Source organism: Argopecten irradians, chromosome 11 (assembly GCF_041381155.1).
Source record: "Argopecten irradians isolate NY chromosome 11, Ai_NY, whole genome shotgun sequence".
NCBI lineage: Eukaryota > Metazoa > Mollusca > Bivalvia > Pectinida > Pectinidae > Argopecten > Argopecten irradians.
In genome coordinates, this window is record NC_091144.1 from 43,153,568 (window position 1) to 43,171,041 (window position 17,474).

Sequence of the window (17,474 nt, forward strand, 5' to 3'; positions counted from 1 at the left end):
GACATAGTCAGAGGTATGGGTATTATGGTGACGAACATATTATTACCAATAAAATGTTCTTGATTTTACGCGTCATTTAATCACGATGACATCTTCGTCACTGTAATAGTATACACCATGTATGCTTTTTACATAGCGAAAATGAAGCAAAGGTATAATAAAACACTTATTGAATGGGTATATTCGGGAAATAGCACTTTTATGGTTCCCCTCGACACGAACTATTTTCCTCGGCTTCGCCTCGGAAAAGTAGTTCGTGTCTCTGGGAACCATTACAGTGCTATTTCCCTCATACCCATTCAATAAGTGTCTACTATGATATGTTATATAACTGTTACCCATATGCAGGTTTGTGCCCAACCTGTACAAATACGGAACTGGTAATCCATTTTTTGTTATGGGGGGGGGGGGGGGGGGGTGTCAACACACACCAAAATTTTTCATGCACCATGAACAAAAGAAACGACTGATTTTAGGTATGAGAAGCGAAAAAAAGTGTTCGCGCACAACGTCAACGGTTACTCGATAGAGAAATCTACATCATTCGATAAATACGAAAATATAGCATTCTCATGAATCGTGACAACACATGTATACAGTCTACGATTCATGAAGCAAATACTACCCGATCAATAAATAATTTAAGCCCTCTTTCATGTTAAAAGAAATATCTCAAACTTCTCACTGAAATCAAGTTTCTGTGTATAAATTTAGTGAAAGGAGACGGGTAACAATTTTCCTAATTATAAAAAAAGATATAGAGAACACTAACTAATACTTATAATATAAAACAAATGACGTACCAGAATATTCCGGATTATAGTAAATTAATACCTTCTTAAGAACCAAATGACGAACGAGTAAATAAATTATATTTATATCTATTAATACTAATCAGGAAAATATTTACTATTTAGAATAATGAGAAAATTTAACTTTAAAGAGACAATTCACTCAGGCTAATTCTTTTATATAACCAAGAAGCAAATATGGCATAAATGTATTGTCCTACATTTTTTATGAAACATATAACACAAATTATTGACAAATTCCACGTCATGGTTTAGTATTTTAATTGATACCGTTGTAATAACAAATCGTTGATCAATACGATTAAGCAGGTACATTATGTACGCTGTACCCATACCCGAGCCAAAGTCACGCACGTCAAACGAACTACATAACCACTGAGGAGGCGATAAAATGATTGTTTAGGCAAGACAATTCACCTAGTAAGGTAAACACACTACTGACAGAGCGATTTGAGCAGATCTAGACAAAAGTTGCATTGCTCTACGGGCAAGGGACAGGGTTCGGCATACAAGATATTCGACCACAATATGTAATGGCGGACAGCGACCGAGTTTCAACATTTCACAACCATGGGTTTTTCTGGCATATCACAGAAAAACGACTTATCTAATTTCCATTAGAACTGGTTTGTTTCCGATATATGTACACATTTTAATGTTCTCTTAGACTGAATTGTCCCTTTAAAGATGCTCCACCGTTTACAAATGGTATTTTTCACTATCAAAAACTGAACCAGACGATTTAGTATTTTTCTTCAGTTACAAAAGTTACTTACTGTGCAGTATTACCACCGTTGAAAAGTTTGAACTTCTAATTTTACTTCAAGTTAAAATATGATTAATAGTTAACTGCATCCCAAAAAAATCCATGGCACTTTATCCTATATGGAATCCATTACTAATTGCGCATGTACCTACGGCAAATAGATTATTTTGTATTATTTTTTTTATGTTAATTAGACATATATACACGATTAAACATCAATTATTGTTCAAATGATGAGTATTATTTATGCTGTATCGGCAGTGGAGCTCTTAATTGTTTCAATTATTAGAATATTTTAACTCATACCTTTGAAATTTCAAATGGTATAGCAATACGATTCAGAAGGTATAATATGTACGCTGTACCAATACCCGAGCAAATGTCACGTAAGTTAAACAATGGAGATACATAACACTTGACCACGAGGAGCTGATGAAATTAATTTTAGGCAAGACAATTTACCTAGTAATGTAAAGATACTACCGTAAAAGCCATTTAAGTGGTTCGAGAAACAAGAGGCCCATGGGCCTTAACGGTCACCTGAGTTCAGATACAGAATGAAACAAAGACATGCATATAAACACTATATATTTGCCCATCAGGCCCATGAAGTCAGTCAGTGATTTTATAAATTTGAGTTTTTAATCTATGAAGATTATTTGGTTCCATCAAATCTGTTAATTCAGAAGAAAGATTTTTGAAATGTTATCCATTTTGGCCCCACCCCACTGGCCCCTGGGGGTCGGCCAGGACCAATATGGATATGATGTTAAATTGCTATCTCAGGCTAATAATTCTAACCCAGATTGACTAATTTCCTATGAAAACTAAGCAAATAATGTTCCTAAATGTTTTTTTTTTCCATATAAACTATAGTAAATTTGACCCCCTCCCCAGGGGAAAATCTGAGATCACAGGGCCATGAAATTCACAAATTTTTGTAAAGGACTTTAAGACCTTTCAATCTATGCAGAGTATTTGATTCTACCAGTTCCAGAATTTCAGAAGAAGATTTTTGAAGCTTTAGTCTATTTGACCCGTTTTGGCCCCGCCCCTAAGGCCCCTGGGCATCAGTCATGGAAAATTTGGTAATAAGATTCAATGGCCATCACATAGGGATAATTCAGACTAAAATTGACTAATTTCCTATTATAATGAATAAATAATGCTCAAAAATGTGTTTTCCCTATATAAACTACAGTAAACTTAACCCCCTCCCCAGGGGGAAACCAGATACCCCAGGGTCATATAATTCACATTTTTTTATAAAACACCTTAAGAACTGTCCATCTATGAAGAGTATTTGATTCTACCATTTCCAGTATTTAAGAAGAAGATTTTTAAATTTTAGCCTATTTGCCCCTTTTGGCCCCGCCCCTCTGCCCGAGGGGGTTGACCAGGACCAATATAGATATAATATTAAAATGTTATCTCAGGCTAATAACTCTAAACAAGTTTGACTCATTTCCTATGAAAATTGAGCAATAAATGGTCATAAATGTGTTTTCCCTCCCCAGGGACGTGAGACCCCAGGGTCATATAATTCACAATTTTTGTAAAGGACCTCAAGACCTTTCCATCTATGAAGAGTATGTGATTCTACCATTTCCAGAATTTCAGAAGAAGATTTTTGAAGTTATAGCCTATTTGACCCCTCTTGACCCCGCCCCTAATGCCCCTGAGGGTCAGTCATGGAAAATTGGTTACTAGGATTCAATGTCCATCTCATACTGATAATTCTGACAATATTTGACTCATTTCCTATCACAAATGATGAAATAATACTCAAAAATGTGTTTTCCCTATATAAACTATAGTAAACTTAACCCCCTCCCCAGGGGGAAACGTGAGACCCCAGGGTCATATAATTCACAATTTTTGTAAAGGACCTTAGGACCTTTCTATCTATGAAGGGTATTTAATTCCATCACATCTGTGAGTGGAGAAGAAGATTTTTGAAATTTTAGTCAATTTTACCCCTTTTGGCCCCTCCCATAGCTCCCTGGGGGGACCATATAATTCACAATTTTGATTGGCCTTATGCCTTAGAAGGTTTGTGCAAAACTTCAATGAAATTGCTTCAGCAGTTTTGAAGAAGTCGAAAATGTAAATTGTTTACGGACATACGACGGACGACGACGGACAAAAGGCGATTAGAATAGGTCACTTGAGACTTCGTCTCAGGTGACCTAAAAAGTTGCAGTATCAAAACAATACCATATACAAGCAAGGTTCTTACCAAAACACTCTTGCACACATCACCTAATAGAAGTATATCACTCCTATCTTGGAAATTCATGAACACATAGCTTTGATAGAGTTTAACATAAACAATTTACCTGGATAGCTAATTATTTGTTGTAAAGAAAACAATCTCTTTATATAAATGCATCCAATTCTTCTTCGAAAAATATTAAATCTGGTATAAAACAGGGCTCTGTCCCAGGGCCTCTATTATTCCTTATCTATTAACTTCACTACGTCGTTTATTTGCTGACGAAACCTAATAATCATGCTCTTTCAAACAATTAGACGATATTACACTTGTTGTACATGTATATTCTGATTCTTGATGCCGCCCGTATTATTACAGGGCTACCAATATATACTTAAAACATAGTGTATTCATAAGGATATTGGATGGCTTCCGTTATATAAACGGAGAGTGATAATGAAATTTAAAGTGAATAGTCGGGCGAAGAAAACCAGTCTAAATGCGTTCATTGGCCTTCCAAAAGTTCTCACATATTAATACGACGGCCAAGTTCTGCTTACGTTTCCCAGTTCTGACCAATAGTAAAGTAAAGTTGAAAGCATCGAAAGCGAGGCTGCGTGTAAATGTAACCACGGACATATAGTCAGCCGGGAGGACGTTTTAGGATTCCTATACTTTAAATTAATTTCTTCGCACGCAGACAGATTTTGGCGAGAGATTTTATTTTTCCATTTCATAAGAAATTATACTGGATACATTCACACCATTTTTACCGACTTTAGCCATCCTTGCCCGACTGTTGACTTTAACCTCTTTTATAATATAAATATAACATAGTTCCCTCATATATGTGATATCTTACCAGAAATCATTAGTGTCTTGACAGATTGTGTCTTAAGAAATGTCTAGGAAGTGAGGCAATAGCATTATATACTCCAATGCATATTAAACTCCTTCTTTCCTTCAAAGGGTAATGTCCCTAAGGTCAAATTTAGAAGTTTTGATTTTAATAAAGATGGTTTTCACAAAGATTTTAGTTTTACACCGTTTCATGTACCATACATTTTTGTAATCCAGATGATTTTTATTGGGCCCATGAAAATGATGTGATGGATGTGATGGATGCCCACATAAAAAGCCCAAGCCAGTAAACCCACCATTTTTAATAGCAAACTTTGTAAAGCGGCTTAAAATTGACAATGCAGGTTAAAAATATACATTTGAGATAAAAAGATTAATTAAGGTTTTTTTTTCAAAATTCGTTTCTGAGACAACCCCTTGTGTTTCTAAAGACGAGCAGTCGCCATTTTGTTTGAACTCTGCTTGGATACAATACACACACCGACCCCTATATAAAGCGCGTGAATCGACACACGTGCGTTCCGCCATGTACATATACACCTAGCAGTTGTCCATTGTGTATCACCTACTAATACATAAGCATATCTCTTACCTGTAAATATGTGTAGGGGTTGTTTTAGCAAGCAAACACGTCAACTTCTCCAAACTGTCATTAAGATGTTTCACAAAGTGAACAAATGAATACAAATCCTAATTAATCCGTCCACATATCTCCACGTATACTATCGTATCCGATGTTTGCGACTGGCCACGTGCACGTGACCACCTGTCCCAAACAAGTGACGCTTCTTATATAAACTACTGAAGGCACACACATGTACATGTGCGTGTTGTCAAGAGAGTACAGTGTTTATTTTTAGTTTGACAATGTTATCTAGAATTCGAATTTTCTAGTTTGTTTAAGTTATAATCAAAATGGATCTTGCACATTTTATTCAACTGTATAGATCTATATATAGCTCTTAGAAACTTTATTTGAGAAAACATTGAATGTACTAACAATTTCATACTTATGGCACGGCCTCAGGTTACACATAAATACGTTTGGGGTATATAGTACAGTAGATCTAGAGCCGGCCAGGTGTTAGTTGTTACACCTTGAACAGCGAGCGTTCGACTGATTGCACGTGGAGGTCCCTCTGTATAACAGGTTAGTTTTTGTTACATTCTGATTATTTTACGAATGTTATAGCTAATAATAGTTGTGGATAAGTAGTATGCGTGTTGTAACTTACCAAATAATCAGTTTCTATAGATTTCTCTCATTCACACAAAAGTAGCGCCTGATACCTCGAAAAATTGACCAGTCACATATTCAGAACGGCGAAAACAATATTTATCACTCTTTATGAACTATTTTAACTTACCCAACCGAAACGTTATACATGTAACAGGGTGCAGGATTTACAATAAATTTAATACCTGCCTCTGCCAGGGATCGAACTCGGAACCTCTGAATTGGCGCCCAACGATAAGTTTTGTGCGGGAAACCAGGCGGCCATGTGTGCCAATTCTTTGCTGCTAACTGTTAGAGGCCTCGCGATTGCGACTGACATTCGGGCTATCCATGTGCCGAGCTCCAGGATCCTGTGTTGACCCGGTGTGTTAGTTGACTGGCAGAGATTTTCCTGTTCCTGCCTGTATGAAAAGGTCCGCCTGTAAAAGCGGGCGTCAAAGAGACGTCAGTTTTTATTAAATTCCAGGCGAACTACTTTTACGCCTCCCAATATACTCTTTCTATACTAAGAGGCGGAAATGAGACGGAAACCCGGCGTCATTGAGAAGTCATATTGTCATTCCAGGCGTCATTTTTTGTTATACTCAGGGCGTCATTGTAAGAACGAGGCGTCATTTTTCTCCATTCCGGGCGTCATTTTTTGTGAGATTCCGGGCGTCACTGTGGGACGGAGGCGTCATTTTTCTCCATTCCGGGCGTCATTTTTTGTGTGATTCCGGGCGTCACTGTGGGACGCAGGCGTCATTTTTCTCCATTTCGGGCGTCATTTTTTGTGAGAATCCGGACGTCATTGTGGGACGGAGGCGTCATTTTTCTCTGTTCCAGGCGTCGTTTTCTGTTATAATCCAGGCATCATTGAAGGACTGCAGGCGTCATTTTTTCTCGATTCCGGGAGTCATTCTATAAATCCAGACATTATTTAGATATTCAAGATTCAAACCACTATTTTCCACCTGAGGTTGCAGATGTCAACCTGGATTAATTGTAACTTATTCCATAAATCTAGGCATCATTCCAAAACTTAACAGGCATGGTCACAATTACAACAGCCATTGTACTGTACCTTTTCACCAAACTAACAGCCATAAGATTATTTTTGATTAGAGCTTTCCATGCTACATCACCAAATGAGACACCAAAATGCTTACCCATAACTATCTATTTGTAAAATAAATTCATAAACTTCGTTATTAGCTGATGAAATATTTAATGATAAAAAATCTGATTTCAAAATGATTTCCAGTTCAAAAATTTTCAATTCATGAGTTCATTTTTTTCCCATTCAAGTGTCCTTTTTCTTAGACAACTGTTTCCGGGCATAGCTGATTCTCTCCGTGAAAGCATCATTAAGTTGCGAGTCCATTGGTACTGGATGAGTATTCCTTTTGCACCACACCACAGTATAGTCTGAAACAGAAAGAAGCTGTAAGCTAAATTTATACAATGTAAGAGCAAGATTGCTTGTAATTCATATTGACTTTTTACGTTGAATTTTCAATAAACCACTGCATACACGTATCTTTAATATCGATAGATAAATCAGATACCATAGCGCTTAACAAGTCATGTCACCTCAGTCAAGGAAATCTGTGATGCTCACTATTTCTAATAGATATATGAAAACACTGTGTTGCTGTGGATCGAATGTGGCAGGTCTCCCACATATCAAGTGGAATAACCACCAGCTTCTACAAGGACAGGCTATTTAAAGTCTATTAAATCAAATGAATAAAAATATCACTTTAATACAATATAATAATATAATATAATAACTTAATAACCTTTAATCCAGATCAGGATAGAGATTTTAACCAACCTTTTAAGGCACTGCACTTTGTCTTGTCAAGAGCTGGTCTGATGTCTCCTGGCTTAGCTTTCCCAAGTCCCTGTCCCCTGGAATGTGCCAGCTCTTCCATTGTGAATACACTGGATATCAATTTGTAGCATAGAGTGTAGCCAGGACGGTTTGACTTCCTTGCTGCTGACATTGCCTTATGTAGATCATTTCTGTCGACGCAGATGTCATATGCATCTAGCAGCTTTGCCTGAAATATTCAAGGAAGAAAAAACTCAATTTTAAATTTTGTTCATACCAAACTTTAATTTAGTACAGTATAACTGATATCCCAAAGACATGTATAATGAAAATCTGTATATTTATATCAACTCATAAATTTCAATTTATCAATGTCACAAGTTCATAATATGCCTGTACCTGTTCTTCTACATACAGTGCATGCTGAGTATCCTTTAACTTACCTTTTGCAATTCATCACAAGGTGAAGGAGAAGTCAAGCCAGCGAGTTTCCGTGGAGATCGTCGAGGAGTTGATTGGTCAGGTGCTGGTCTTTCATGTGGTGGGACATCGATAGAAGAGTCCAAGAAAGAAGCAGAAGGGTAGCATGAAAATGATGCAGAGGGAGATGAAAAAGAAGTTGAAGAGACCGATGCAGTGTTTGAAGGAGCGAATGAATGAATGGGTGTGCTGATGTTGGAAGTCCAAGGTTGATTGTTAGAACACCATGGATGGTCTGGACCTGGAAGATCGTAAGATTGTGAAAAAGTATAAGATGTTGATACAGGACCAGGGAGGTCAGAGTAGCTCCTAGGGATGAGGCCTGAAGTGTGAGTGGCTGGGGATGGGATCAAAGGTAAAGTCTGGGATGTTACAGGACCAGGAAGGTCAGTGTAACTCCTAGGGATGGGGCCTGAAGTGTGAGTGGCTGGGGATGGGATCGAGGGTAAAGTCTGGGATGTTACAGGGCCAGGAAGATCATTGTAGCTCCATGGAATGGAGCCTGAAGTTTGAGAAGCTGGTGGTGGGATAGGGGATGGTAATTGGAATGTTGTTGAAGGACCTGAAATATCAGTATAGGATGGTGATTGAGGACCAGAGGTGGCATTGTCAGGATATTGTAAAGACTGAGTTGAAGTGTTTCTATAGGAATATAGAGGAGTACAATGGTCAGGAAAAGGCATAGATGAAGTGTCGGTCTCCTGGTTAAACAGTGTTCCTTCCTCTAAAGGTGTTAAATTGGATATTCTGTTGGTATTGTGATGTGTCTACAATTTAGAAAAACGACAAAATGCTTTAAATTTAACTGTCACATGTATGGTGTTAAGGTTTGGTAAAAAAGCAAAAAAAATCTTCTATAATTAGCTGCAGATTTTCATGCAAGTCTATAAAATATAAATGCTGTACCTCATTTCCATCTCCATTGAAAAAGTCTGTCAGTCGGACAAGATAGTCGAGCACATCTGACTGGCACAAGCTTTTGAGAGCAGTCAATACTTTTGCTGATGGAACTGCAAAAAAAAAAAAAAAAAAAAAAAAAAATCAGCATATTTAAAGATTTAAAAACAAAACAGCACACAAACACAAACAAGAGGGCCAGAGGGCATGTATCATTCACTTGGTTTGTTTATTTAAGTAATGTTCTGAATAAGAGCATTATCAATTATTCATCATATACAGGCTAAATTTAAGCAAAATTGGCAAACGTTGACAATTTTTAGGAGACAGACAAAAAGTGACCAATCACGCACAAAATTATCTATTTGATACCAGGTGTACACAAGAATGATGTTGACAGTTTTTCATAAATCTTGTCTTCGAATATGCCATGATGCATCTACTAATCAAATTTCCTCAAAATCTATCAACATATCGTCCCTTTTTAATACAGAGAGCAGAAACAGTGTGACAAACATATTAACATTTATATCCAACATTTGGTGCAAGATATAAAGTATCAACTAACTACAGATTTATACCTGGCATTCCTACTGTTTGTTGGTCAGTCAGTAACGGTTGATCGGTTGTTAATGCAGACTTGCACATTGACCAGGTCTTAGTCAGTTGTGTTTCTGCTTGAACAGGCAATGCATGGTCATCATCGAATTGGCTTTGAAGGTTGCATTGGGTTTTTGATGTAAACATCTGCTGGCCAATCTGGTGAGCCACTGTTTCCTCACATTTTTTTTTGGATAGAGTATCATTTGACGGCAGTGGCCTTTTTTTATTAGCATCTTTTTTCACAGTTTTCTTTTTGGGGGGATTTGGATGAGCCTGTTGCAAAACTTTTTCTGTTGCACATCTTGCTCTCTTTGGTGGACATTGATCATGAACTTCATCAGTCTCAAAATTCAGCAATTTCTCAATGGTATCCCTCGGTACCGGAATATCATTTTTGGTAATGCTTTTAAGAAACGTCTTGTGGGCCCTTGATGCCAATTTGGACAGCTCCTTTTCATCATCTGAAATCAGAATCAACTTTATATAACTGAAAATCACCAAAAAAATGTGTACATGCCAGGTAACTGGTGAGTAATTAATATTACTTAAACCTGTTACATAAATAAAGATAAAATATAAATGACTGAGTTATGTACTCTTTTACACTTGGTATCTCAATCTTAATTTGTTTTTTGTTACAATCTAAAGATAACTTTAACTTTAGATTGGCTTAATTTCTTGGGGACAAAACATCTCAGTTGGTGGCCAATTGTACAGTTGACACGCATATCATGGCTGTAAGCAAAAGTCAGACCATTCCAAACCTGAACATATCATCATGTCTATACATTTTTTTTTATTTTTGTCCTTTCGCTCTATTGTTATATTTAGCTATTTAAGTAAAAAATACAAGATTATGACCTCAAACAATTTATGAAATAAATATATTGCTTATTGATACGATTTTTATAAGCTTGAACATTATCCAGAATCTTTGAGAAAGTAATGTTACCTGTAGAGATTTAACATCATCATGTGAGTAAATATAAGTTCTTGTACTCTGATACAGAGTTTGATTGAATTGGGAATAAATGGAAATTTTGTTGTCCAAAGGCTTTTTTTCCTGTGTAAGTACAAACTGTCAATTTTAAACGTCGGACGACAAGAGTTTGTAGTTTTGTCAATAATTCTCCCAATAATGCAAATATTTATGATTTCAGATAGTGTATAGCGAGAATTTTTTACAAGTATGTGTTATATATTATTGACAGAACATCAAACTCTTGTGGCCAAATGAATACCCGACTACCATTTGTACGTGGGGTATTTATTCTAAATCAAACAAAAATATGACAGTATAAATCATGATGCATTAAAATAAATATGTCAACAAAGAAATATAATCATATGACTGGCTTAATGTTTATATTTGTGTATTTAAATTTTCCCACCGGAATATGCAACCGTCTGACCGTACCGTACATGTATCGTACATGTATGTAATTAAACTGAGTACATTTTGTATATCGTCCGCCACTCCGTCGGCAAACATGTACAAACTCTGACAGTGAAATTAACAGAAATAAAAAAGCGATGTAAAACCTGTGACTACATAGCATGCATATGATAACGCAACCAACAGGTTCATCGTCGTGTAACAGGCCGACTACTATAACGTTAAGTCTATAACTTAAGCCTAACTTTGCTGTCACTGTCACAGCTGACGATCGAGGTGATGAAGACATCGCAATCGGGAGAATAGAACTCGCATGGCGAAATAATTTCGTTTCAGATCAAAGTAGAACTGCAATGTGATCAATTACATTGATATTACTAAAATTCACCAAGCATGCAGCTATGTTACCTTTAATTCCGACAAGCTCGTGGCGTGGAGGTCGGAAGCAGCCATATTTGTTGTGATTGGTGATGTGTAATCAGCGCCACCTAGCGGGATACAGTTCTGGCGGTAAGGGACGTAACTATTTAGCGCGCGCGAAAAAAAACGTTCACTACATGTACCATATCATCGCATTCACACATAGGAAAATCTGTTGAGTTTTTATAGGGCGTCTTTACAAATGTTTATTTAGAAATTATACTTATTTAGGAGGTAACATTGTGAAACATATTTACATTTTTTAATGATTATAAATATAGGCGACTTCATTATATTATTCCAGCGATTTAGAAGTATATAAATGTACATGTAGATCTACACGTTTTGTAGTTGTGTAATTAACTAATTTGTCGGTCATTGTGTTTCACTTTTACACCAGAATTTATTTATGTTTTAGTGGGTTTCTTCAGTATTTTTAAATAATGGACGAATTCCTTTAGTAGTGGTTTTCAACAGTACTAGTGATGAATGTAAATCTGTGTATCTTCGTAACTTTTACCAATTGGTTAAAAATTTCTTTCAAACGTTACCCTTACGACTATTAAAATATTTTTTTAAATCAAATAAAAACATTCTACTTACCACCAACACGTACAATAACACCATGGTACATTTTTTCCTTGGTTCCCGTTTTTTTCCAAGGCATTTCAACTTGTTCTCCCTTTTCAAATTTTCTAAGAAGCTTTAGCTTATTGCTTCTCTCTCCTACGACTGAAAGACTAGCATCCTCTTCGAAGAAAATACAGACAAACATTTTTTTTTGTTTACTACCAAATTTACAGATTCCGTAGGGAAATATTAGATATATTCCAAGTAAACGTGCGTAGATATTTCAAGTAAACGTGCGTAGCAGTCACCGGTTTGTAAAACCAACTGAGATTTCTAATAGTAATTTGATCATCAACCAGTGCCTTATGGGAGGGTAAGGGAGTGGGGTTGGGGTGCCTGACAGGAGAACCAGGCCAACTTTTTTTTTAGAAATTAGAAATAGTTTTTATTTATACGTAATTTTTTGTTGCTGTTTGACAATCAGCATCATTTATATGTGGTGCATTAGAGATTGTTAAAGGAGAGAAAGAAATATACGGTTTTAACCATTAAACCATAGATTTAATCCTTTAAAAAAAACCATAGGATCCCCTACCTAAAGGCAAGTTGACCCTTGGGTTGCTGAGACTGGACCATACTGACTCATGATCAATGCACTGTACATAGCGCTCCTTATAAATTACATAACCAGCCCACACGTCTTGACCTGTGTACATTTCCACGTGCTGGGCAAAGCTACATTATAAGGAAGACGATCCTTGATTTGCAAACAAACTCTATGGAAAATTAAGAGTTAGAGACATACAAAATGTTATGTAGATAATCTCTGCCAAGCTTCAAACAATTATCTTAGGATGGCGGACACCTCCAGGAAGCGGCGTCGTCATCGACATGATCACGAAAAAAAAGGCAATGACGACACGGAAATCGACTTTGAAACTAATACAAATTTTTCCTTAGATGATGTGAAAGAAATGGACGAAAATTTTTCTGAACGCGAACTATATGACCAATGTATTAGTGTTGAAACCTCATCAGTAAACTTAGCTGTTTTAGGGGACCAGAATGAGTTGTATATTGAAGCTGCATCATTGCCAAATACAGATCCTACTTCTGATGCAGAATTTGAAATAATCTCACAAACGAGCGACGAAGAAAATACAGACATAAATGAAGATTGGAATGTGGTAAGTAGTAAGAAAAGTTCTGTCCCGAGTAAGGTATTTCGCAATCAAAACATCCGAGAGGTTCCGGGAAATACTATGGTGATGCTAAAACCTAGAGAGTATCCGAATACACACTAGTAATGGCGACGGTATAGCGCTGCACTTGAGACAGAACTGAACTGCAAACTTCTGTTGGATTTATTTCGACATTAGGAAAATGACATTTCGAATTTCTGATTTAGAATAAGAAACGAAACAATAAGTAACAAATGGTGGTAAGGATTAACAAAAAATATTAATAATTCGTATAAAACTGTGTATCTTAAGTTGTAAAGATGATCGTGTAATTCTGATCATCTGATGATATCGGCGAAACAAACGAAGCCAATGACCTAATGATTTATTGGAACTACATAGCCAAACAGTCATAAGCTCATCGTTCAACTGATTATTCAGCATTATTTTTAGGTATATGTGCAAGATTATCGGTTTAATTTTCCGTTTTAAAAGTTGTCTAGGCTTCTAGGTTTTACTTGCGTGATAGGCCTAGATACATACATATATATCTATGCCTCTCACCAGATACATTTACATCTATTGCTTGTCTATAGCTAGTAGAGACTACAAACAGGACAGTGTGTTATGTGGTATTGCGAACTTTAAGTTTGTAGCTTGATCATTAATACATTGATGTATAAATAACAAAATGAGGTGGTTAAAGACAATTTACTGTTGATAAGTGACACTTAAACCTGTTGTAGTTGTATGCTATTGTTTTAATCCAGTATTACTTATATAACTGATGTCTTATAAAAATATGTATGCCGTGACAATCACCAGAAGTTGGACTTAATCAACAATAAGTTGTTCGGTATCTAGAAACCAACATACATTGTACTTAATGAATTTGATCTATTATACTTATATCGCAATCTTTCACACTGTTGGAATTTGAGAACTGACCGAAACCAAACTTGTTTGATCAATACTTTTAATGTATGTTAAAGCAATATATATTGGCTCAATGTTATAACACCATTTTAAAATTGTAATTATTTAATTACAGGGCCAAACTTCCAGGATAGAAGTCCATGGTCTTGACAATGAGGAAGTGGAAAGATTGGTAAATAGTGAACTTCTACGCAGCGATCCTGAACTTGATAAAATACTACAGCATATGTATGAAGAATCTTTACTGTCCAGTGAAGCAAATGAATCTGTTTTGTACTCTGGTGATTCTGATTATGAATTACAGCTGTCTGATGAAGAAGATAATGAAAATGTGACAGCTGATCAAGACATTCAGGATGTATCGTTTGAGTCTGAGCCGCTCTATGCAGGTGCTGAAATGACAGTTGGTGCATTTATGCTTCTATTGGGGCTCTATTTTACGAAACACAATTCAACTGGAGATGCTATTGTTCAACTGCTGAATATTCTTGCCATAGCCTTGCCCAATGGAAACAGAATTTGTACCAGCTTGAGTGCATTCAAAAAGTTCTTCTGCAAACTGAAAAACCCGTTAGTGCACCATTATTACTGTGGTCACTGTCTAGGATATATAGGTGAACATGTCATGAATAAATGTCCTTACTCTGTTTGTGGAAAAGATTTTGATCGCAGGGAGCAGCCTTACTTTTTGGAAATGTCTTTAGAAAATCAATTGAAGAACTTGTTTGCTCAAGAGGGATTTTCTGAAAAATTGAAAGGAAGATTCAGTCAACGCTCTGAAGCATATACAGACATATATGATGGAAGGCTATACAAAAGGTATTTTGAAAATGGAGGTCCATTAAGTAATCCGGACAATGTTTCATTTACCTTTAACACAGACGGTGCTCCTGTTTTTAAAAGCAGTAAAGTGTCGATGTGGCCACTGTTTTTGGTAATAAATGAACTTCCTTATCAAATGAGGATGAAAAGAGAAAACATGATATTAGCTGGGCTTTGGTTTGGCAGTCAAAAACCATCTATGGGAACCTTTCTCTGTCCATTCCTAAAGACATTTAACAAATTAAGTGAAGGTATTGAATGTGTTTCAGCTGACAAAGGAACGACAGTGTGTAAAGGATTTCTATTGTGTGGTACTGCTGACTTGCCAGCACGATGTTTACTTTGTAATAGCATTCAGTTTAATGGGGCTTTTTCTTGTTGGAAATGTAAACAGAGGGGGGAAACAGCTAAGGTAGGAAAAGGTCATGCCCATATTTTCCCTTTTGATCCAGAAAATCCAAAAGGTCCAGAAAGAACAAAAAATAATGTAATTCATGATGCAAAGACAGCCTTGGACAACCGAGAAACAGGATCAAAAGAAGTTGTTGTTAATGGTATTAAGGGACCATCTTGGTTGTCTTTTTTCCCCAGATTTGATATTGTTGATGGAATAGCTATATATTACATGCATGGTATCTTACTAGGAGTTCAAAAACTATTATTAAAGCTATGGTTTACCCAGTTTTATAAAGGAAAACCATATAACTTTATTGATCAGGTGCATGAAGTTGACAAAAGATTAAGCCAAATAAAGCCAACTCTTGATATATCTAGACTTCCTAGATCAATCTACAATGATTTCAAACACTGGAAAGCATCAGAATTCCGATCTTTTCTTCTTTACTATGGAGCTCCAGTATTGTAATTTGTATGGAATTTTGGATTCAAATAGATTTGCACATTACTTACTTTTAGTAAATGCCATGCATGTATTTTTAAAATATGGGGCAACTGTGAACGAAGTGAACAAGGCAGAAAGAATGTTGTTTACATTCTGTGAAAGGTTCTCTCACTTATATGATAAATGTTTCTTAACTTTGAACATCCATCAATTGGTTCATTTGGCTGATAGTGTTCGTAATCTTGGGCCACTCTACACACATAGTTGTTTCTCATTTGAAGACAAAAATGGTTTCATGCTTTAAATGATACGAGGAACGCAAAATATTGATAATCAGATTATTACAGGAATATCCTTCCTTCAGAAATTGCCAGAGTTGAAACAAAAATTCATAGTAAAACATTCAGATATTGAAAAGTTGTATGAATCAATAGACTCCCCAAATATTTTAAAAAGGGTAACCAAACTTGGAAATGGCATATATGTTTTAGGTGCTCTGAAATCAAGGACACTCTTGAAAGATGAATATACTGAAATGTGTCATTATCTTGGATGTATTCCTCTAACAGATTCATTTAGAAGTTTTAATCGCATAGAACTGCACAATAATATTATATATAGCTCGGAGTATGCAAGAATGACCAAACGTGACAACTCATGTATTTTGTTTAATGATAATGACAGAAATGATTGCTTTGGTTGTGTGCGATGTTTCTTGTTAGTAACAAATGAGCACAATACAAACATTGCTGCTCCATGTGCTGTGTCGGTAGTAGAATCTTTTGAATGTCCCACATATGACAAAAGTCTGCATATTCTATCTGTTCAAAGGACAAATCATTTAAAAATTGTGCCATTGAAACACATTAAGGAATCTTGCATGTTTATTTCTCTGGTTGGATCAAATAGAGGGAAAGATCGAATGTATATCTGCAAGTTCCCCAATAAACTTGAACTAGATTAGATGTTGTTAGAGTCAACCCCAGTATTACGTGTACATATATAATCTTGACATTGCCATTGTCAAGTAAAATTGAGGTTAGTGTATTTACAAATATATTCATAATGCTTAATTTAATATTGCTGAATCATTTAACTCTATTTAATAGCGTAAAATGACCATATTTTTCATATAACTGTATGTTTATTCTGTAGATCTTGTATTACACTTGATACCTTGCAATTCTCAAATAATGTTTTCTTTCACCATTAACACAGAAACAGTTTATTATTGTATTTTTTGTATGAATAAACTTGTTGAAGAAAGGTCTTGGTGAGTTTGAAATGATTTTAAGTCAAAAATCTTTCTGTATAAAATGATACCTCATGATCAGTTAAGGAAAATCAGTGACTTGATCACAGTCATCCAAGTCCAGGTTAAAAATACTAAATAGAAAAAATGCAATCTGAACAAGTTGAGAAAACTCTTAAGACTCTATGACGCCTCGGTCACCTCTTCCATATAACAAATGCCGCCTCCTCTCGGAAATTGCCGCCTCCTCCCAGAAAATGCCGCCTTTTCCTTGAATATGACGCCCATCACATAAGAAAATGCCGCCTCCTCTCAGAGAATACCGCCTTTTCCTTGAATATGACGCCCGCTTCACATAAAAAATGCCGC

General features: G+C 36.1%; 1 protein-coding gene and 1 pseudogene across 1 annotated transcript; one reads left to right on the plus strand and one right to left on the minus strand.

Annotated features, from left to right (window-relative positions):
- Window positions 1–7,134: 7,134 nt before the first annotated feature.
- Window positions 7,135–12,278, minus strand: LOC138334661 (integrator complex subunit 3 homolog). The gene is made up of 6 exons (XM_069283299.1): window positions 12,107–12,278; window positions 9,666–10,148; window positions 9,094–9,197; window positions 8,151–8,954; window positions 7,704–7,936; window positions 7,135–7,351 (listed from the first exon to the last, which is right to left on the minus strand). The coding sequence occupies exons 1-6, from the start codon at window positions 12,276–12,278 to the stop codon at window positions 7,174–7,176; spliced, it is 1,974 nt and encodes a 657-aa protein (XP_069139400.1). The 3' UTR covers window positions 7,135–7,173.
- A 2,102-nt stretch (window positions 12,279–14,380) lies between these two features.
- On the plus strand, window positions 14,381–16,907 carry LOC138334379 (uncharacterized; annotated as a pseudogene).
- Window positions 16,908–17,474: the final 567 nt, after the last annotated feature.

Bases quoted from the DNA above. Each gene is read 5' to 3' on its own strand.
- LOC138334661 (XM_069283299.1), bottom strand. From the start codon at position 12,278: ATGTTTGTCTGTATTTTCTTCGAAGAGGATGCTAGTCTTTCAGTCGTA. The intron at 10,149-12,106 runs GTAAGTAGAATG...TTCTGATTTCAG, and splicing joins TGTTATTGTACGTGTTGGTG to ATGATGAAAAGGAGCTGTCC. The intron at 9,198-9,665 runs GTATAAATCTGT...TTTTTTTTGCAG, and splicing joins ACAAACAGTAGGAATGCCAG to TTCCATCAGCAAAAGTATTG.